Source organism: Pleurodeles waltl, chromosome 9 (genome assembly GCF_031143425.1).
Source record: "Pleurodeles waltl isolate 20211129_DDA chromosome 9, aPleWal1.hap1.20221129, whole genome shotgun sequence".
NCBI lineage: Eukaryota > Metazoa > Chordata > Amphibia > Caudata > Salamandridae > Pleurodeles > Pleurodeles waltl.
The window spans coordinates 133,091,892-133,116,087 of record NC_090448.1 but is presented as its reverse complement, the minus strand read 5'-3'; the positions used below and the strand labels follow the sequence as shown (position 1 = coordinate 133,116,087).

The 24,196-nt window shown below is 41.2% G+C and overlaps 1 protein-coding gene across 2 annotated transcripts in view; it reads left to right on the top strand.

The window, feature by feature from the left end:
* Nucleotides 1-24,196, top strand: part of PHF2 (PHD finger protein 2) — a 450,390-nt gene that overhangs the window by 368,967 nt on the left and 57,227 nt on the right. For both annotated transcript variants that reach the window (XM_069206411.1, XM_069206410.1), the window contains exons 12-16: nucleotides 4,107-4,991; nucleotides 6,595-6,714; nucleotides 8,395-8,507; nucleotides 19,129-19,307; nucleotides 19,526-19,599. In XM_069206411.1, coding sequence (XP_069062512.1) covers nucleotides 4,107-4,991; nucleotides 6,595-6,714; nucleotides 8,395-8,507; nucleotides 19,129-19,307; nucleotides 19,526-19,599 — 1,371 coding nt within the window. The remainder of the gene's footprint in view (nucleotides 1-4,106; nucleotides 4,992-6,594; nucleotides 6,715-8,394; nucleotides 8,508-19,128; nucleotides 19,308-19,525; nucleotides 19,600-24,196) is intronic.

Below are 24,196 nucleotides of genomic sequence, written 5' to 3'. Positions count from 1 at the left end.
GAACTGCAAAAAGTAGAACCTAAGGACACATGGAAGGAGGGAGTAATACCAAGTTGTTTCACAGTATTGCTTTATCACTCCTATGTTTCACTCTTGCTTATTCCTCACTTGATCTTCCGTAATTGTCTGCCTGTGAAGAAGAAAGTATATTTGCATAATGAGAAAAAGGGTCAATTTTGATCCTCAATGGTGGTTTGCTGTATGTCAGGGAGGCAGAGGTCATCTCCTCTGCCACTGCAGCTGGAATACTAGCTACCACCCACTAAAATGAAGAGATCACCACTGGCCCCTCAGTGTTGTTGCCTTCGCAGGAGACACCACCAAGGCAACCTCCGTGACAGCATAAAATGTTTACATCTGCCATGTTTCTGATGGCCGTGCACCAAACATTGTTTGTTTTTCAGAACCAGACTCCCAGAGCTGCAGATTGTTTTTGAAAAACAAACAGATAAAGGCCCCCACAACCTGAGTTTTCTCACAGGGTGTGAGGGATTGTTTTTTTCATTCATGACCGCCGGGTCATCAGAATGTCCACTCTAAGAAGGGCAATGTTCTGAAGACCTTTCTCTCACGTGCCCCTACTCCAAAAAGCTATCGGAGTAAGCTTTTCTGATGGACCCGGGAGGCTGAAGGCTTGATGGACAGGTTGTTTTGTCATATTTGTGACAGAGTTCACCAAATTCTGCATCAGGCCATGCGAAGAACTCCAAAAGCCGCCTTTTCAGGTGAGTGTCGCCAAAGTCTCTGGACTATGTCCATTACCCTTTCTGCTCATGTGGAACTATTTCCTTTATTAGATCCTCCTACTGCTTAGTCATTAATGGCAAAGATATCTTATTCTCTTTTTCCACCACCATCCATCTTGTTGAAATAGTTGTTACAGACTGTCTCACTGCCATATTGTTAATTGGTAAAGGTCACTTTAAGAGCTGGTGTAGTCTAATCTTCAACCAGTCCAAGCAAGTCAATTGGAACTACTGGCTGATAACATCCTCCATTAAAAGAGGAACATGTTTCCATATGCTACTCTTTTCTTTTGGATTGCTTTGTTCAGGTACTTTTTAGGGTCGAGCACGCAAGCGTTGGCCTTTGTTGTAATCGCTCTGTGGGCTTTTAACCACACCTATGTCATGCCCATCAGTTTGATTGGTTAATGGCTAGCATACATCATACCTTTTCCGGTGTTAAGCCCTCCTCGAGCACACCAGCCAACTACTGAAAACATATGAGGCTTCATGTTTTCCGTTTGTTTTTTGGACTACTTTTTATTTTGTATGCAGCGCGATCTCGCTGGGCAGTAATTGAGCGTTTTTCATGACTACCAGTTTAATTCCGTCATTTATAATAGTGCTCCTGCTCTTATTCAAGGTTTTACACAAGCACGATCTCGCTCGTTTTTTTATTATTATTTATTTGTCAATTTTTTTTAACTCTTCCTCGTTAATATCTCCACCCCTCCACTCCCTTCCCCTTGTTCAAAGGTCCTTACTTTCTGCAGGGAGAGGGGCCTTAATAGTTTACAAAGCTGATAGCTCTAACTCGAGTAAAAGCGAGACCCATTACATTGCAAGTGATTGTTAGCATCAGCCTTTCCCTCGCTAAAAACAAAACTATGAACTCTTGTTCCTCAAATCAGTGCTCGATCACCTCCCTCATCACGGTATGGAGGCAGTGCCAATACTGGCTTTTGGGCCTTTCATTTCTCTACCGCCACTCCACGCTGACCTGTCTTTGGCAGTGTCATCCTAGTATTTTTGGGGCCCTGGTAAGACTTTTTTCTGGCCTCCTATTTGGTAAAACTTCGGAACTTATGGTCCATTTTTGCCTAATTCAAGCCTGCGTGATGCCAAAAAAACTTTCAGAATTGGAGGCAAATCAAAAACAGTTGAACTACGCCTTGCCTGGGGCCCCAGAGTCAATTAGATGCCATTGATAATAGAGAGACAGAGGCAGCTGTGGGAAGAGAGGAGAGAGGTTGACAAGCACAAATAGGCAGAGGTGAGAGAGAAAAAGCTCTTTTTCCCAGATGGACCTTTGGAAGGTGGTAGCCCTGGGTAATTTTCCACTTTGCCTATGCCTTGAAACGTCCTTGGTCTCAAAAGATGAGACCAGCAATCCCCCTATACCTTTCATTGTGTATCTTGAAAATGTAATGCCATGATGAACGGAACATCAGAGCCTCTATGTAAACGTCACAGGAGTAGTATAGGTTGAATATCTGAATGTGATGCATGCAGTTTAAATTGAGATAGAATAAAGTAGAGAGAATGCTTTGTTTGGTGCCAGGTTAAGAAAAAAGGATCAGTTGTCCTGTCTGCGGTGTGTCACTTGTACTTTTGCTTAGAAGTGACAACAAAGCATACCTTCTGTCTTCACTGTAAGTGTAAGATTTCCCAACAGACATTAGGTGAGCCTGTAGCTCTTGGCCGACTGTAGTTCACGCGATGTGTGCGTCTGTTCTGTATGCATCGAGTGTTCGGAAGGAGGACTGATGTGCAGCACTGTGGCTTATGATCATAATGATAATTTAAAGCACATTAGGACTGACTATTTTCTGCATTCATTTAATTGACTATATGTCAATAGAAGGCGCTTCCATGATTTCCTGGTTGACAAGAAAGGGTATGGGCATGTAAAGAGCAAGGAGGCAAACTCACACAACATATGAAGGTGTGAGTTTTGTTCATTTTTTGATCTTCCGTAAGGGCGCCCAGTGGCCAAAACAGTTGATTTTTTAGGAAACCATGTGCTAGAGCTTATTCCTCTCCATGTGGACAAACCTGTTGGTATTGGAGTTAGAGAGAACTCATAGGCACTCTTTTTTACTCTGATGTATTCTAGTTGTTGTGATCTTCTCCTTGGAGTGTACCTTTCTTATCTTTGCATGTTGCTTGCATGGCACATGCTACCGTGGGAAAGGTCCATATGTGAGAGGTTTCAGTTGATCATGTGGATGAGGCTGGGTTTGCTTGCTTGATTGCTGCTACTTCACATATCATGCATGTTGTGATGGGCAACTGCTAGGGTTGTTGACTTGTAGCCCCTTATGCGCATGTCGAATTGTTTTATTATTTCCCAGTCAAGTGATAAAACAACCGCTGGATAAACACTAGGCCAGATGGAAAAGACCTCCACCATACCAGGAAGAAGTTGTTCCATCTGAAGAGTTTTTAAATGCCAGTTGGTGGTTATTTCTAATCAGAAATGTCCCAAACCACTGAACTTGTAAGTGTCGAAGTTGGTAATTCTGCATTAATGCCCAACTGATTGACATTTTAGTCAGCAGACTAATGCATATTTTTGAGTGGGAATCTCTCTATTAAGCTGGATGTTCTGGGCCCAATGCCAGCCGAATTATGTTCCCCAGATATTTCTGCGTTTATTTAAGGAGCAGTCTTGCCTGTCCATCTCTGTAGAACATTTGTTGTAAACCTATGATGGCATGTCAACTATAAGCGTCAGAACGTGTTTACTTTAAGAATGTACTCACAATTATTAAGGTGCATGTGCGCCTTTGTACTTTACTTTGTGTTCAGTTTTTTCAGAATCCTTACAGAAAAAACGAATCCCTATACAGACCTCTTTGAGTAATCACATTACATTGCAAAAGTCCAGAAGACATGACTGGCACACCCAACATTATTTGTCTTTAGTGTGGACACTTGGAAGTGACACTACCGGAAGTTACGTCGGAAGAGGACTGCCCATTGCCCCTTTCATCGTATATTGTGTGTTGGTGGTGTTAATTACAGCAACGCTTGAAACTGTTAATAGCCGGACCTAAAATAAGGAGTCTACATGCAGTAACTAAGTGCTTTAACTCTATTAATTTCCTATGTTCATTTTGAATTCCAATTATGTGACTATTGAACATGCATGTCATTTCATAGTGAACTAAAAGAGTCATTGTGTTTAGAAAGAAATCTTTTTTGGTAGGGTCTCTGATTCATTGGGACTTCCGTAGTGATAAAGCACAAGCAAAGTTAAGTGATTATGGAACTGGCACAATGTAAAAGTGAAAATTGATGCATAATAAAGTGTCCAAATTGACGTGTTGCAATAGCAGCTTGGCTTAAGTGTGTTTTTCATTCTCTTTTTAAACACAGAATGCAGGAAAAATCATCAAAACAGAAACTAGTGCCAATTTCAATATCGAAGAAGTCCAGGCAGCGGAAAAGGAAAAAGAGTGGAAGGAACTGGAGAAAAAGGAGAAGGAAAGGGAGCGAGAAAAGAAGGAGAAGGAGAAAGAACGGGAGAGAAAGGAAAAGGAGCGGGAGAAAAAGGAGAAGGAACGAGAAAGAAAAGAAAGAGAGAAAGAAAGGGAAAGAAAGGAAAAAGAGAAAGAAATGGAAAGAAAGAAAAAAGAAAAGGAGGAAATCGAAAGGGAGAGGGAGAGAGAAAGAGAGAGGGAGAAAGAAATGGAAAGGCTGAGGGAAATGGAGAGAGAAAGGGAGCGGCAACTAGAATTGGAGAGGGAGCGCGAGAGGGAGCGCGAGAGGGAGAGGGAGAGGGAGAGAGAGAGGGAGCGGGAGAGGGAAATTGAGAGGGAGAGAGAGAAGGAAAGAGAGAGGGAGAAAGAATTGGAGAGAGAAAAAGAAAGAGAGAGGGAAAGGGAGAGGGAGAAAGAGTTGGAGAGAGAGAAAGAAAAAGAAATGATGATGGAACATGATTCATCGCCAATGTCATACACACCCCCTCCTTTCGAAAAACCTTTGAAGAAAAAGACACCCAAATCTATGAAGGTTCCGAAACCACCCAAACCTCCAAAACCTCCTAAGGTTCCAAAACCTCCTAAAATTCCTAAAGCTCCCAAACCTCCCAAACCCCCTAAAATTCCCAAAGAACCCAAACCCCCAAAGATCAAAGAAGAGGGAAAGAAAAAAGGCAAGAAATCCAAGGACATCATCAGCACACCACCAGTCACTCCTGACCTTGACCTCCTGGAAGCACGCACAAAAGAGGCTCTGACAAGCATCGAACCGCCAAAGAAGGTGAGCCTCACTGCATTTACTTATTGTGCGGTTTTGCTGTAGATCGTGGGAAGAGTGCATTCTGCATAGCAATTGGTATTAATATAATATCTGTATGTAATCGCTGTTCCCAGTATGTGATGCGGTGGCTAGAATGCATATTACTCACTGCTAATGAGGAAAACTGCATATGGCCCCACAAACGCAATCACAAAGAGCAGCATGCTTGCACTAAATTATGATAACATTTTTAGGCGACGAAGTGTTTTTTTCCAGAATTAATTGCGTATACTGTGTTCCTAGCTAATGCTCAAATGCCTTCCAAGCATGCTTTAACAATAGATGTATTATTTCAATCGAACACTAACATGAGCGTACTAGCAAAATGAAGAAGAGAACCTTCAAACTAAGGAAAGGTTTAATTAGCAATAACAACTATTATGTGAAACTTCGAGAGGAACTCTTGTGTGTTGAAAAACTGTTTTGAAAGGTTAAGCATTAGATGTTTTGAATAGGAACATTTGATGTGACACTGCATTGTATATTCGTGCCTGTTCACAAAGTGAATCTACATATGTTAAAAATTATGTGCATAAACAAGTTATGTGGCACACACGCCTGCTCCTGCATAAAATGTGCGTATGAGGATTTGTCATGAACAGGTAACTACACAATCTTCTTTCACAAAGGGAGAATAATACAGAATTGCCTCTCACCCGCAAAGCTCGCACTCCCCCGCTCTTGAAACGCGAAAGCAGTGGGTACAAAGGTAAATTCCCACCCCTTGGATTGTCAGCCTGTGCATTAGCCTACATGCAGCACTCCAGGTCCATCATGGCTCTGCACTCCGATGGATCATTGGGATGCAGGCTTCCATAACTTTACCCAGCCTCCCATAACCGTACCCATGCAACCCATGGAAGCCAATGCTTACCAGGCGAGCAGCCATACACACTTCACTGTAATGGACTGGTATGTGTATACTTAAATAAGCGAAAGCGTGTTACAGTATTTGAGATTTTAACTAATGAGAATGCATATGTAAATTGGATAATTTCAGCAAACGTATTGTATTAGTGCATTCCCATAAAATCTAGCTGAAATCATATATTTGTGCTGTTTGTTTACCCTTACTGTTGGCTTCTGAACCACTTCACAAACCCCTGGCAGAAATCCTTGAGTTTGTGCTATAGGGCCATATGTACGAACACTTTTTCCCATAGACACAGAATGGGTAAAAACCTTTGCTACATCTGGCCCATAGTGCTCTCTTTAACTCCCACACTTTGGATACACCACCCTTGCCTCGGTCCCCCTGCGGTGCTGAAGGTGCTGTGACCATTACCGAGCCACTCGTATTGTTTTGTTGCATAGTTATGGCACTTTTTAGTTGTGGCACGTTTAGATGAGCCAAACATTGTGTTCTGTCTCGTGAATTGGGGGTGGAGGGCGATTTCAGAATGACTAATTGGGTTAGTCATAGCGTTGCAGAAATTTGACACTCATGTGAGCAGTTTTCTTTTCGGGCCAATGAAAGCAAATGTTATTTGTGAACATGTGTGTATTGAAGAAAACCCTGTTCCAATTTTCTTTCATGAAATCTTAATGAGCTGTATTCTAACAGGAGGTAAAGACTGTGATAAGCCCTCCAAGCAAAGAGGTTGTTGTGAAGCAAAACGACATTGAAAGGTTTGAAATACGAGAACAGAATAAAATCAAAACAGAAGCAAAATGGAAATATAAGGTACAGTAAAAATACTTTGCCTCTTGACCCTAAGGCCGTATTAACCTCCCATGCATTCTAAACTGTTGTCATGTAAAATGTCTGACACATGAATGTAAAATGTGACCCACCAAGTGAACATGTGGCTTCACATACACAGTTCCATTTGAAGAATGAGCCAACGAGGCCTCTCAAAAACAAAACTGCTAAGGGTGTATATTGGTAACATTCAAGTAAATTACAATATGCTTTCCTGCAATATTTTAGGCATGTCTAGAGGTAAATAATTGGTCCCAATAGTCTCGCCCAAGCCAGGAAAGTTCTAAGTTAGTGTTTCACTTAATTGGAAATCTGCATTGCATACCGGGCAGGCGGGTGATCTTCTTTGAAAAGTCATGCAATTCAATTTAAAATTATATTTGTAAACACTTTTCACTTTAATAATAGTTACTTTTAAAAGGCATTAAGCTTGTTTTGATTTGTTGGGGTGTGTAGACCTCTTTATATCGTGAGCATGTGTTAATATTGTTTTGCAATTAATAGCACTGACATTACACATACAAGACCATTTGACAATGTAAATATAGCATTTCCAGATATAAAATAGGTTAAGAGAATTTTTGTGTTGTCATACTATAAAAAGGTTTGCCATTTTTGTTTCTAATGCGGTGTTAAAATCACTTTGTAATATTCTCCTTACAAAATGTGTTCTCTCCATTTTTCGAGGAATGAGTAAACGTTCCCTTTTCTCTCAACACATTTCTTTTTTTCTTTCTAACACCTCAATATTATCAGAATGGATAGCATACACAAAGTGGTGGTAATTTTCAAAGAGATGCTATTTTACACCATGTCAGATATTGTAAGAGTGCTGTTTTGCTCCTTTTCAATAGTAGTTGAGTACTGTTTTGCAAAAGCACAAACATAAAACACATCATTGTGTGTATTTTTTTATTGAAGGACATATCCACTCCACAGATTGTAAGAAGTAGGATTTTGAGCACTGAGTAAGAGTAAAGTTCAGTATACTAGAGTACTTAGGAAAATATTGACTTATAAAGACAATGGTAACATTGTGTGGAAGTTCTCAGCAACGACTAACCTTTTTGGCTACTCCTTTTTAGATTACATACATTTCAGTATCCTCACAAATGTTTTGTGACCCCAAATCAATGAAACTTTGGATTTTTACAGCACCCCTTTTTATTGTTCTGAAACCTATTAATAAGGTATATGCCAAATGAGACATTACTTTTTCATGCCATTAGAATTGTGCTATGTTGTGACAGAATAGATATTATTATATACGTATTTTCAATGCTTTTTACAATACATTTACTAGATAGTATGGTTGTTTCTAAAGTAATATTTTTTTTAAGAAAGAGTACAGTGTCTGCCATCAGTATTTCTGCTTTGAACATCAAGGTCAGACATGCTGTAGTTTTTTGTAATAAACAAAACATTTGATCATCACGTTGTGACAAATAGCTATCCACCCTAGGTGGCAATGATGAAAGTGCTTTCACATGCACCTCAAATTATTAAACACCAGTTGCCATAACTCACCAGAAAACAACATAAGTATTGTAAGTGGAATATCATAAGTAGGGTCGACAGCGGAATCAAAAGTGATACAGTTTGGGATTTCATATGTATATGTAAATACTCTTTTTTGTATTTCTTGTGTTTTGTGTTTTTCAGAATAGTAAACCTGATTCGTTACTAAAAATGGAAGAAGAACAAAAGTTGGAAAAGGCGTCAGGAAACAAGGACAATAAATTCACATTTTCATTTTCTAACAAGAAGCTTCTGGGGTATGAAAAGTGTACTTAATGGCTAGAACACTGCATGACAGTAAATACCAGAATATTCTGCACTGACAATTTTATGTATCCTTGAAGGATTATTGTATAGTAATGTACAGTTGAGACATAATGAAAAAGACATACCCAAAATTGCAAACTTTATAATTGTAAAGAAAGATTTGATAGCAAATGCTTTGAATTGCCATCACCAACATTACTAGGTGTTGGTGAACTTCCCTAGTATTGGCCAGTGAATCCTTATGGGTTTTCTTAAGGAACATCAGGTAATCTATAAATATGTGTGGCTGAGGGTTGGGTACCGAGTTACCCTACACACACGTGATGTATGAGCATTTCTAAACTATTACTGTTTTTCATTTTTCAAGTCCCTCAGTGGAGGCGAGGCTAAGACAGGCTGTGCACCTATTTTTGCACGTCTTTAGTCTTCTATGGTTGCACTTGTCTTCAAGGAGTACAGCGTATTGTTTCAATTCCAACAGGATATGGAAGTTGCTTCAGGGCTGTAGAGCTTTTTCAAATCTTGTTAAACCTACCATTTCCAGTCCTAGACTTGATCCCATCTCTCTGTACATGATAAATAGACTTACAGTCTTATTTATCGTAAATCCACCCACCATACTTATAGATCGACATGAGGCAGTTGGTGATTAAAGTGGTTTCAGTGGAGTCTTGGCAGCTCCACTGGAAGCACTGAAGCTGTGCAGAGCATCATGGTTATAGTGCCGGTTAACATTTCTTTTGCTTTTTAGAAACAAACTGCTAAAGAGAGAGGTTTTGATCGAAAAACAAAATTATCTCTCAACACATGGGATAATTCTTTGATTTCCTGCATATCATTGCTAGCCTTTCCCTGATGGTCCCGAAAAGGAAACGTATTTGTTGGATCATTCACCCTAAATAGTGCCTAAAATTGTGACTTACATTGACTGACAGCCAGAGCCAGATGGACTATCAGTCAAAATATCCACCAGTCAAGTCAGAGAAGGCCCCACAGTAGAAGACATGGATTTTCCCTGACTGAATGGAGTGGGGAAACTGCCAGCTTGATGGCACTTTTTGATGTATGTCCCACATCTAATAAACTGTTAATGAGCCCATAAGCCAGCTCATATATTGACACATAATTCTAATAATATACTACAGAGGAATATGAGCACACCTACAAATTTTCACTGTATTTTTAATATATTTGGAGAGCTGAGTAAACAGGAGTCTGCCATCTTCTACAAATCTTCAAAATACAATACATTCCTCACTTCTGTCCTCCATGAACACCACTGCCCAAAGTCCCATAACGTTTGGCATGTTAAGTGAACTGGAGATATTCAGACATGGTTATTGTTACTCATTTCATAGTGTGTTGTAACCAATTTATTCACATATTTTTATTATTTGGATTTCTTTCTAGACCCACTCAAGTGAATATGAAAACAAATTGTGGGATATGATAAAAAATCGAAACTTGGCGAGAGATTTGTTCTTAAAGAAATTGCCAACAACATTGAATTTTACCCACATAAATCAGGAAAACACAATAAACTCTGTCCATTTCTCATAAGCTTAAAAGGGCAACCTGGAAGAGGTTGGACAATTACTGCAGAGCCATGCTTTTATATAAATGATTTTGGTATATGTTTAAAATAGCTTCTCACCAATCAAGATCCGAACTTAGTGAATCCTCCGTTAGCAAAGTGGGATTTCTGTAAAGGGTCATTTCATCAAAGGAAGTGTTTTGCTAAGAAGACATGGATTGATTGTTATGGGTAGGATAACTACCAAAGTGGATATAAAACCATACAAAAACCACAGTGATACCTGACTCTTCTAAACTAAGCTCTAATCCAAGCATTGTGTTGAAGCTCCTGTACCAGTGACCAACATTTGTGATGTGCGTACCTTGAAAGTCCATTCATCCAAAATGACATAAAGCATTCCAGCCATGACTTTAGCCAGTTATTGCATAATTAATTTCATGCATGTTTATCGTTGTGAGTGTAATGGTATTTATATAGCAGAAACCTAGTTTGTTGGAAATAAAAGCCCATGAGAGTAAATGATGACTCAGGATTGTATGCATAGTAGGAGTACAAATATTTTACTTCACATTTGTATGGTGTACACATTTTGAAATTTATGAGTTAAATTTAATATCTTTATTAGGTGATTTGGGTTATGTTGTTATTTATAGAATAATGTACCTCTCAGGATTGATCTTAATGATATTGTATGCTACCAATGAGTTTTGTACCCACATGGAGGGAGGCAGTAAAAGGCTAAGGGCCTCATTTACAGGTTAGTCTGTCACAAATATGACGGATATCCCATTCGCCTTATTACAAGTGTGTTATGTTCCAAGGCACTTGAAATACAGCGGGCATGATATCCTTCATATTTGTGATGGAGTATCTTGTGTGCCAAACTCTGAATCAGACCTGAGTTGCTTTTTAAAATCTGACTTGTAGCATCAGCTTTACACAATGAAGCAAATATTGTTCCACATACTGCATAGCTGCTGCCAAACAATTCAATGTGTTCGCCATTTAGTCCTTAGTATTATACTACATTTTAGGCAAAGTATCTTCCCGGTATAGTTAAGAATACAGGCACAGACTCAAGCATGGGAAACAATTCTAACCAAAATGCATCTTTAGAATCTGCAATTTTCCTGCACATAATTATTGTAGAAATTGATATATTTTATTAAGTTTATAGGGAACGTTCATTTATTTGTTGGCAAGCAAATAACTCCTGTTGTGCAGTTAGTTGCAAACTATGCCATGAGGAATAAACTGTTTCATTATCTGCAGATTATTGTAAACTAGGAGAGAACATCACAGGCATTGGATCTCCAAAGAACTATCTTTGTTTTATTAAATGTTTCAGTAGCAGCTGCTGAGTTCTGAGGAAGATTTTTAAAACTAACGGTTTCACTAGCTGGAGTGACAAGAGCCCTTGTCATCTCTTTTTGTAGGACTCCAGGAGTAAGGAGGTTCTCTTCTGGTCACATTGTGCCCAAATACATTAAATAAAATAGGGTAGAAAAAAGTAATGCCCTAATCTTTGCAAGGGACTGTGAGGGGAAAATACACCTCCTTAAGGAGACGAAGAAAGCACAGCATCAGAAGCCATAAAAACCACAAACACGTGGTAGCATGAGAGTTGAAACTAGGGACTGGATGCAACTGGACAAAGAGTGCAACAAAAAAAGGTCTACAGAGCAAATGAGACACAAAGGATAAATACACCGCCTTCATAGATTTATTGGCCATATGAATACTTTGAAATCCCATCTGTGTGTGTATGACATTCTGAGAATAGCTCTTGGGAGGGAGAAAGTGGTGGGAACCCATGCAGAGACTAAACAAGTTTGTGCACTATGAGGGACAGAAATAGTGGAGTGTATCACATCCATTGTCAACAGAGTTATAGAGGGCTTTGCACAGCAAGCAATGGGAGGAAGAATTGGAGAATGCAGGTTTGCATTTCTTGTAGAAGCACCATGCCCTAATAACCCAGATGGGATATCTAGGACATTAGATGGCTAGGGGTCAAGCACTGGAATGTTTTCTGTGATGTTCTAAGCACGGTCAAGGGCAAAGCTCATATCACATATGATATTATTTGGCATACTGAGGTGAAAACATACTCTTGTGGAAACCGAACTATGTGCAATTTTATACTGTGTTTGGGAATGTGTATGCTGCTATAACCCTTAAGAGTGAGCCTTTTTCTGAGAAAGGTTGAGAGTTTGCTGGTGCTGCACTGACAGATACCATTATTAACAAGAGCAACTGCTGTTACTTGTGAGCTTGGATTATAAAAATGTAACAGAGGTGAGATTGTGATGAAAGAGCACAGCCTTTAACGAAGATGCTGAATAAATTTCTATTTTCCGCATGTGCGGTGGTAGTTGGAAGTTATTTTCCTCTGTCTCGATGTAACGTTAGCGTATGTATTATGACTTTAGTTGTACGCTGCTGTGATATCAAGGCAGTACTCACTTGCTCCCACATTCTACCACTGCTTTTTATCCTTTGGTAGGTGGAAGCCTTACGTCTGCCCTCGTCTACTCCATGTCAGCGGATTTGCTATTGATCCACCACAACAGCTGTGCATAAGTGCCGCTAATTTCAGTGCTGGCAAGACTGTGGTGGGAGGTGTGAGAACGGTGTGGTTGCGGGAAGCATCAACTTAGTGATGCCTGCACCACCATGCTGATGTTCTTGCTCCATCTGGTGACCCTGCAGGGGCGTCCACCAAGCATAATCAGTACTTTATGTGTATCCCCTGGGGAATATCTTGTTGGCCCATAGAATCAAGTGCACTAACAATTACCTTCCCTGATGTATACAAGTTTACCTACAGAACAGATGATGTTTGTACTGACCAAAGAAGGTACTGTTCAGTACCAGCATGGCGAATTTTTGGGTGGGGAAGATGGAAATTATATATTGTCTGAGCTATGGCAATGTAGGGATGTGGAGGCTACAGCCAGGCTATAGATATCTGGCTTTGGAACCATTACGGCAACTTTCTTCATTCCCATCAAGTCACTTGAAAATCAGCCAGTGACTACAGCTATCTAATTCTTACATGTCAAGTGCTATAGTGGTTGTCAGCTGGTAAATCGGTGGGTGCATACCTCCATTAGATTGTCCATAAGCCTGTTATCTCTGTGGCCTTGTAATTAATGAATTAGGGCAAAACATGTCATGGAGGTAGACAACTACTTCCTTCCAATATTGTTTAAATAGATGCATTTGTGTTTGAATGATAACAAAAGGCTTATTAGTCTTAAAGGCCACCAATGGCAATAAGAGTGTTCTGTTTATCATAACCTCCACCATCAGTAATCACCAACAAGAAGGATTCAAGAATGGCCTCTTGATTATATCTGGTTACAACTATCTGGGTGCCCGTCTATCAGCCAAGGGAAAAGCCCATCTTCATCACCTGAAGGCAAAGGCTGACTACATAAGTACTAGAATATGCCAGATAAATAACCTAACAGAAAGTCCTTCAGCAAGACTAATACTCCAAGTTCTCAAACCCGATTTCCTTCCAGCATTTATCTATGGTCACAAAGCATTCCCCAGCCAATCCACAGCCTTGATAGAAAAACTCCATGTCGAAATCTACACATAAGTGTTCAAGCTGCCACAAAACATAAGGAACCATCTGATAAAGCTGGAATTCGGTCTGGAAGGACAGCACTGGGCTTCGATGGGGGCCTTCCTGAAATACTATCACAGGATAGTCGTGGCCCCTCCTAACACCTTGAAATTAGCTCTTCGTCATATCTTCGAAACAAAAATTAACCCCTGGTCACAATATCTAACAGTAGCGCTAAACAAACTTCAAATCGACCAAGCAGTATTGATCAGATTGGCACAGTCACATATTTCAATAAAATCTGTGCTGAGAAGACAGACAAAAATGCTTTCCCCGTCCAAGTGACCTGGAAAAATTAAGTAATGCTCCGGTGCAAGAAGCACTGGCGGCCTCTTATACAAACACATCACAGCATTTGTTACCACAGCCATACCTTACCTGTACCATCAGGAAAGCCAGGGTGACTCACATCGCGGTTGCAAAACTGCTTGGCCTAAGGACAAAGGAGCTAAATCCAAAATCGAGCTCCCTCAATAAAATAAAGGGTTGCAGGCTCTGCAAATATAAATCTGAGACTTTCATCCATCTATTGTGCTGCTGCCCGGCACTGATGAATTCACGACGCACTTTATTAAGACCTCTTTTTCTTTGCCAGGGTTTAAGATCCTGCATTGTGGGCAGATCATTGGAATTTGCTCTAAAGGAACCATCTGATCTGGCCAAATTTGGGAAATTTATTACGCAGCTCCGAGCAAAATTGACTGACCACTCAATGCGCAATTATACTTTCTTTTAGCCATAAACTGTGTTTAAAACTGACCATAATACTGTGATATTATCATTTTTCCTCAAGCTTGAACATGTATACATGGGTCTTAATTTTAACCCTTCAGTTGCATATAGGCATTTTACCCTTAGAAATAAGACACTTAAATGAAACTTCAAGGGGAAGTCTGCCTTCTGGGTTGTACTTTATATACATTTATCTTCTGCTTCCTGGGCTACACTTACATATATTTACATATATTTATCTTTTGTATTTATTCTGTGTATTCTTGCAATGATTTTAAGTAATCACGAAATAAAGGACGATGATGATGACTACTACTACTACTACTACTACATCTGGTTACATTTTAATGAAAACATCATTCACTCAATGCGCCATGCAAATAAACCAGATATTTTCCCATGGCTTATGAAAAAGAATGGATACCAGCATTGTTTAAAGATTGAAATTGTATTATATTGTTCTCATTGGGATATATGTCTAGCGCTTTCATACCTCTTGTGAGGCTTAAAACTGTTCTGGGTGTATACTAGGTTTGTCGTTTTGTATAGCACTTTGTATGTCTGGCGAGGTCCTGACCTCTCTAATTGTATAGGATTTTTTTTCTCCCTTCAGTGTACATGGCTCGAAGAGTGATTTGTCTCATGGTCGAGTTTCGTGTGATTGATGAGGTTTGGAAACACGGTTTAAGTATGGTGCATAGAAACACCATAGAGCGTGAGAATACATGCACTCATACATTTTTGTGCTCACTAACTTAAAGGTAGTGTGTATCATGCATAGGAATAAAAATGGCTTTACATCTGTGTGGTCTGCAAAGTTGTTTAATATAGAGAGACCAGTCACTAGTCACAAAAGGACTGTTAAACCCACCAAAGAAGTACTATTTGGGGTGTCCCTCAGATTACCAAGACTTAAATACTTAGGTTTTTGGAGCTACAAACCCACGGAAGGCACTGTTAAGTCACTGGGGAGTGTTATACAGAGTCCACCCAGGACAGTCCTTCTGGAGGTAATGTTCGCAAATGAATGAGTAATGTATTGCATTGACATATATGTAGTATTTTCATACCCCATGCAAGTCCTAAAGTCATTTCTGGGTGACAAAATAAGTATCAATTCTGTTTGTTTTATATATTTCCAAGGGTTTTGGTTGTGGTGCACTGTGTAGAGGGGATGTAAAACTGTCACTCATGATGAGTTGAGGTAGGCACCAATCATGATGAGAGAGTTATCTTACATAGTGCTGTTATTACATATTGTGAAATGTAGGATTGATGCTTGCTTATAAAGGCTAATGATTCTTGTTGGTTCTGTCTAGTTGGTATTATGTACAGGAAACTGCCAGGTTTTGCCCTTCCAAACTCCAGGTGGTTCCTGATTATTCTTATTTTTAGGAGCGTTTTCCATTTGACATTTATACAGAGAATGATTGCCTGCCAATACAGTTTTTTCTCAAAGGGAGATGATCAAGAGTAGTGTCATTCTTGATCTGGGATTTCTATTTTGACAGAAGAGCCAGAATTTTACTCATAGAAAGATGTATCCACATCTGAAAAGCACCCATTAGGCAATACAGAAAACCTAGAAGGGGATACATGGCTGCAACACAGGCATGAGAAACTAATGGCACAAGCCTTTGAGATCAGTGGCTTTGAGGGCAGTGACAATTATTGGAGAGAAGACTGTAAGGGCAATGGCTTCGAGGGCAATAACGATGATTGGAGAGACTTTTTAACTATGGACCTGGTTAGAGATTTCTTCTTCAGAGAATAGCTTTTAAAATTGAATGTGTTCTTTATGGGTTTAGTCCTAGCTGGATTGAGGCCAAAAGGCTATCTGTGCACTCTGTGTATGTCTTTTATATTTTCTCCACTCAAAATATACTTTAAAGCTGAGTTGTTCAAAAGATGTGTTACAAATACTTTGATATCCTATCCACTCATTGATTCCAGTATTCCATCTGTACATAGGTTATTTCATCTCGCATGGTTCTCCATTACTTCAAGTCTGTTTTTTAGGGAAATCCCACAAGTCTCCAGTTTAACACTTATTTGAGTGTTTCCTGAAATCTGTTAATTTATTACAGGTCAGTTTATATTCTTTTGTTCCGTCAGATAGGACTTCTAGCTTTTTTGTGAAGACTAGCACAGGTTACTTGATTCTCCTTTTGATATTGTCCTAGTCTATCAAACTTTCTAATAATTTCTTATGTTATTGTTTTAACCATATCTGGCAAACTCCCTTATATGGGATTTTCTCCATCTAAAGATGGGTTCAGTTCTGCAGGGGAAGTCTCTTTAGATGGTTCTGGTCTCCTGAACTTAGTTCCTCATTTCCATCATCTATATCAGTGTCTTCATCCCTCTCTGAAACTTTGCCTTCTAATGTAATGTCTCTCAATGTGATGGCTCCAGTGTCCTCTAACAGCCCTGCACCCCTTGCTACCACATACATGGGGACTTATCTTGTGATAGTGTCAGTAGGTCAGGAATCAACTCTTGACATATATACCATCTTGTTTCCCTTGCTGAATTCATGATAGAAGTATCAGTATGGTCAGTTGTAATGGCAGGAGGTAGTTCATCTTATTTTCCCTGTTACTTGCATTGCAATCTTACTTCCTATCTTGTGTTCCACTAATTCCCAAGAGAAATTGGTGTTTGTTCTAGGAATGAAGTGACTTCTCTGGCTTAAAGACTAGTTGAGGAGTAAATGGTTGTTTGCTCAGACATTTATCCTGGTGATTGTTCTCATCACTCAGGGTTTAGAGGGTGTGAGATTGGCAATAACTCTTTCCTAAGATCCAGCAGCAGGATGGAAAAGGTAGGTTTAAGTGAATTTCAAGTGTTGATAAGGTATTTGGGGGCTATCTGTTGTGGTCGGATGATTGTGCTTGTGACATTGGTTTCGCATGCCTGTGTTGCAGCCAAATTGAGCTGAGTGTGTAGACACAAACTGATGTGGGCTATCTAAGAGTCGAAGTTGAGATCTGGCAGGTTCAGGATGATAAGAGAGGGTTGAGGACTCAGCATGGTGTCATTAGAAAGCCTAGTAGAGAACATAGGATACAGAGTGTGTGAGGAGGGGTGCTCATTTGCAGTAGGGACCATGGTCTGGGGATAGGTTTGCGTGAATATAGTAAATGAAGGTCAATGGTCATTGAGGTGATACTTGGCCTATATTACTCTTGGAATTATTGGTTCTATTTAGCTTAAATAGATTATGTTGCTTCTACCTGGCGATGAATATTAAATTTATTGGAATGTTTTTAAATGTAATAGTTGTTATTCTGCCTTATCACACAGTGATTTTCTACTGACTCCTCACCCAGTGATTTTCGCATCGTCAACCAAAGTGTGTACTATTGTACAAAAGTGAAAGGAATGTCCTCATAACATTTCTTTGATGACAGATGTTTAATATGCTGTAATAGCTCAGTACGCAGACCCTTTGAATTGTTTAAAGTACTTTTACAGTACTTATGTGAGCTAATATACTTCTTGCAGAGGAGCTGATGGCTAAAGGCCCATGTATTATCAAGGTAATATGGCTGCACTCTAGCAGTACAAAAAGAATGATGGACGAAGTGCTGAAACTTTTCAAACACTCACCCCCAGTTACTGATTTGGGTTATATCCATCGTTCTTTTGCTCACAATGCCACCCTAGTTTGGACCCAGCCATATGCAAATCAGTCTTGACCCCGCTCCACATGGGAAGTGTCTAGCCCAACCTGCCCTGGCCAGGTCCTCCCTGCACCATAACAAGTATCCTGGGACCGGTTTTGGGGTATCACCCCTCATTTGCCAGGGTAGCTTGAATCCAGTGGCACAGTGAGCAAGGGACCCATGTTTTGGCATACCCTTCCCACTTGAGCCAACTTTGGCAACACAAAAGGATGATGGACGCAGTGCTTAAACTTTTCAGACACTCAACCCCAGTCATAAATCTGGGTAATATCCATCCTCATTTTGCTAACCATGACACCCCAGTTTGGACCCGGCCGTATGCAAATCAGTCTTGACCCTGCTCCTCATGGGAACAGTCCAGCTCGAACTGCAAGGCCAGGTCCTCCCTGGACCCTAAACAAGCATCCTGGGACCGGTTTCAGGGTATCCAGCTGCTCCACTGGATTCAAGCTAGCCTGGCTGATGAGAGGTGACACCCCGAAACCGGTCCCAGGGTACTTGTTTCCGGTCTAGGAAGGGCCTGACTTGGCAGTTTGGGCTAGATTACTCCGCCCATCATTTTATTTTGTGGTGTAAACATGACAGCACTTTCTGGCATCTGGTTTATACCGCTTATGTTTCCATGTGAAAGGTTCCTAATTGGTTCAAGCCAGAAGTCATTTAAAAGCCATTACAGTGTGATAGCTGTCCATAACCTTTTTTTAACTTACTGTGCAGTCACTCTGTGTCCCCGGGAACAGATCACAGGCCAGTTGAAAAAGCAAAGGGGGTATTCAGAGTCATGAAATTTGAGACCCACTGTAACAGGGGACGTCGAAATGAGGTCTAGTGTTTAAGTGTTCTTTAACATGTGACAGAGAGTCGTAACACATAAACATTAGATTTATTTTTAGACAAATGTGATATCTTTCCCATTACAATGAAGGCATGCTTTATTTATGTGACCATTGTATACGATTCAGTCAATCTCTTCAATAAACTTCTAACTTTTTACTATGGATCATCTTTTTGAACAGTTCCAAGGCGTTTAAACCACACACAAGTCCGAGTGTGTTTGGGTCATTGCAGAACTTCAAAGATGATAAAACGAAACCTGTGCGGGACGAGTACGAGTATGTTTCAGATGATGGAGAATTGAAAATTGATGAGTTTCCAATCAGAAGAAAGAAAAATACTACGAAAAGAGACCTGCCCTGTAAGAAAAGACCAGAAGCTGACTGAAGTTGAATATCTTTAAATGCAGCATTGCAAAAACATTAAGCTAAAAAGTAGACATACTTCATCAAGCATTCGTGCTGAATTGTATTACATGTAGAATATGTGAAATAGCACCAAATATATTGTTTCATTTCTATTTGTTTTGTCTAGGATGAAGCTGAAAAAAGATTAACTCATATTTTTGTTTTTTTATAGTTTTATTGGACAAACAAGAAATTGTGCAACATTCTCCAGTTAAGAAACCAAAGGTCCCGTCGTCATTGTACAAGGTGTGCCCTTTTTTTATGCACATCTTTGAACTTCATTACTGCAAAAGGAAGAATATTAACATAGGGCAGTGTGGAAGGACATTGAAGGGAAATGCATGTATGCCCTAGTATATGAAAGTTAGGGAATATGTGTGAAGGGCATCTGGGTCATGTTTTCTAATATGCGAAGTGTGTAGGTGGAAAAGCGTGTTCGATGGCATATGTTGCTGCAGATACACATGTTTGGCACAGTCCGCTGCCTGGTGTTGGGCTCGGAGTATTACAAGTTGTTTTTCTTCGAAGAAGTCTTTTTGGTCACGGGACCGAAGGACTCCTCCCTCTTTGGCTCCATTGCGCATGGGCGTCGACTCCATCTTAGATTGTTTTTTTCCGCTGTCGGGTTCGGACGTATTCCTTTTCGCTCCGTGTTTCGGTTCGGAAAGTTAGTCAGAATCTCGGAAGAAAGCGTCGGTATTGTTCCGTTCGGTATCGGGATAGTTAGGTACATCGACACCGATCATCGGAAGACTTTGGGGCAGTTTCGATCCCCCATCGGGGCCTGCTCGGCCCGACCGCGTGCGACATCGAAGCCGATGGAACGGACCCCGTTTCGTTTCTGCCCAAAATGTCACAGTAAGTATCCTTATACAGATCAGCACTTGGTCTGTAACTTGTGCTTGTCCCCCGAGCACAAGGAGGATACCTGTGAAGCCTGTCGAGCCTTCCGGTCCAGAAAAACACTCCGGGACCGAAGAGCCAGGCGTCACCAAATGGCGTCCACGTCGACAAAACAACGTTTCGACGACGAAGAGGAAACATTCTCGGTTCCGGAATCAGAATCCGGAGACTCCGACGTCGAACAACAGCAACAAACTGTGAGTAAGACGTCGAAAAGTAAATCCATCGACAAACCGAAAGCCCAGGGGACGCCACTGCCAACAGGCCATGGCTCGACCCATAAATCAGGCGACCCGTCGAAGGGGCCGAAAAAGGGCACGCCCATAGCGAAGACACCCGACTCCGGTCGAGGGACCGCCATGGAGCAACCTCGGAGCCGAGAAAGCGGCTCCGAGAGACAAAAACAAGATACCGGCACCGAAAAACATCGGCACCGAGAATCCATGCCGAAAGGAACAAAAATTCTGTCGGTGCCGAAACCGAAAAAAGATTCTCTCTCGGCGCCGAAAAATACCACACCTTCATCCTACTCAGAGGAACAAGGACTAAGTGGCCAAATGCACAAATTTGGACAAGAGCTCCAAAGTGTAGAATCGGACTACACACAAAAGAGACTGTGCATCCAGCAAGATACAGGGAAGATATCAACCCTTCCCCCAATCATGAGGAAAAGAAGGATCGGACTTCCAAAGGATGACACACAACCACAAGCCAAAGTGGTTAAAAAAGTCACGCCTCCGCCCTCTCCTCCACAGGCATCGCCGGCACAAACACCGCCACAAATGCACTCACCAGCGCAAACTACCATAAGTCATGACGATCAGGATCAAGACGCTTGGGACCTGTATGACACCCCAGTGCCGGACAATGATCCCGAGTCATACCCCACAAAGCCGTCACCGCCAGAGGACAGTACCTCATACTCGCAACTGGTGGCTAGGGCTGCAGACTTCCACAATGTCCAACTGCATTCCGATCCTATAGAGGATGATTTCTTATTTAACACCCTCTCGGCTACACATAGCCAATATCAATGTCTCCCAATGCTACCAGGGATGTTACGGCACGCAAAACAAATTTTTGAGGAGCCCGTAAAATCAAGAGCCATCACCCCAAGGGTGGATAAGAAATACAAACCACCACCCACAGACCCAGTGTTTATTACTTCGCAGCTACCACCCGACTCTGTGGTAGTAGGGGCAGCTCGCAAAAGAGCAAATTCACATACATCTGGCGACGCCCCACCTCCGGACAAAGAAAGCCGAAAATTTGACGCGGCAGGGAAAAGAGTGGCGTCACAGGCAGCCAACCAGTGGCGCATCGCAAATTCACAAGCGCTGCTGGCCAGATATGACCGCGCACACTGGGACGAGATGCAACTTCTCGTAGACCATCTTCCCCAGGAATACCAAAAAAGGGCGCAGCAAATAGTGGAAGAGGGACAAACGATCTCAAACAATCAAATCCGCTCTTCACTAGACGCAGCCGATACTGCAGCAAGAACAGTCAACACTGCTGTCACCATAAGGAGACACGCTTGGCTACGCACTTCAGGCTTCAAACCTGAAATCCAGCAGGCTGTCCTTAATATGCCCTTCAACGAGAAACAACTGTTTGGCTCGGAAGTGGATACAGCCATTGAAAAACTTAAAAAGGACACAGACACGGCCAAAGCCATGGGCGCACTCTACTCCCCGCAGAGCAGAGGCTCTTTCAGAAAAACTCCATTTAGAGGGGGGTTTCGTGGCCAACCCACAGACACCACCAGCCAACAATCAAGAACCACACCATATCAGGGTTCCTTCCAAAGGGGAGGTTTCAGGGGATATCGGGGGGGTCAATTCCCAAGGAGTAGGGGAAGATTCCAGACTCCAAAAACACCTCCACCTAAACAGTGACTTTCAAGTCATGCAACCCCTTCACTCAACACCAGTGGGGGGAAGACTAAGCCAATTCTACCAATCTTGGCAACAGATTACAACAGACAATTGGGTATTAGCAATAATCCAACATGGCTATTGCATAGAATTCCACAACTTCCCACCGAACATCCCCCCCAAAACACGCAAAATGTCACAACATCATTTAGAACTTTTAGGACTAGAAGTTCAAGCACTACTGCAAAAGGATGCAATAGAATTAGTACCAGTACAACAAAAAAACACAGGAGTTTACTCCCTGTACTTTCTAATTCCAAAAAGAGACGAAACATTGAGACCAATATTAGATCTCAGGACACTAAATACCTACATCATATCGGACCATTTTCACATGGTCACACTACAAGACATCATTCCACTGCTCAAACAGCAAGATTACATGACCACATTAGACCTAAAGGATGCGTACTTTCATATACCAATACACCCTTCTCACAGAAAGTACCTACGGTTTGTATTCAAAGGAATACATTACCAATTCAAGGTGTTGCCATTCGGAATAACAACTGCACCAAGAGTGTTCACAAAATGTCTAGCAGTAGTAGCAGCACACATCAGAAGACAACAGATACATGTGTTCCCTTACCTAGACGACTGGCTAATCAAAACCAACACAGTAAAAAAATGCGATAACGACACCACCTTTGTCATACAAACCCTTCACAAACTGGGGTTTTCCATCAACTACACAAAATCACACCTAGAACCGTGTCAAACACAACAATATCTAGGAGCAACCATCAACACATCAAAAGGAATTGCCACTCCAAGTCCACAAAGAGTGCAGGCATTCCACAAGCTAATAAGTGCTATGTTTCCAAACCAAAAGATACAAGCAAAATTTGCGCTAAAACTTCTAGGCATGATGTCATCATGCATAGCCATTGTCCCAAACGCAAGACTACACATGCGACCCTTACAACAGTGTCTAGCATCACAATGGTCACAGGCACAGGGTCAACTTCAAAATCTGGTGTTGGTAGACCGCCAAACATACCTCTCGCTTCTATGGTGGAACAGCAAAAATTTAAACAAAGGGCGGACATTTCAGGACCCAGTGCCTCAATACGTTATAACAACAGATGCTTCCATGACAGGGTGGGGAGCACACCTCAATCACCACAGCATTCAAGGACAATGGGATATACACGAAACAAAATTTCATATCAATTACCTAGAGCTGTTGGCAGTATTTCTAGCGTTAAAAGCCTTCCAACCCATAATAACACACAAATACATTCTTGTCAAAACAGACAACATGACAACAATGTATTATCTAAACAAACAAGGAGGAACACACTCAACACAATTGTGCCTCCTAACACAAAAAATTTGGCAGTGGGCGATTCACAACAACATTCGCCTAATAGCACAATTTATTCCAGGAATACAAAACCAACTAGCAGACAACCTTTCGCGAGACCACCAACAAGTCCACGAATGGGAAATTCACCCCCAAGTTCTGAACAAGTACTTTCAAATTTGGGGAACACCCCAGATAGATTTGTTCGCAACAAGAGAAAACTCAAAATGCCAAAACTTCGCATCCAGGTACCCACACCGCGAATCACAAGGCAATGCTCTATGGATGAATTGGTCAGGGATATTTGCGTACGCTTTTCCCCCTCTCCCTCTCCTTCCATATCTAGTAAACAAGTTAAGTCAAAACCAACTCAAACTCATACTGATAGCACCCACATGGGCAAGACAACCTTGGTATACAACTCTACTAGACCTTTCACTAGTACTGCATGTCAAACTACCCAACAGGCCAGATCTGTTAACACAACACAAACAACAGATCAGACATCCAAACCCAGCATCATTGAATCTGGCAATTTGGCTCCTGAAATCCTAGAATTCGGACACTTGGACCTCACACAAGAATGCATGGAGGTCATAAAACAAGCTAGAAAACCTTCCACTAGACACTGCTATGCATCTAAGTGGAAAAGATTTGTTTACTACTGCCATGCCAATCAAATACAACCAGTACATGC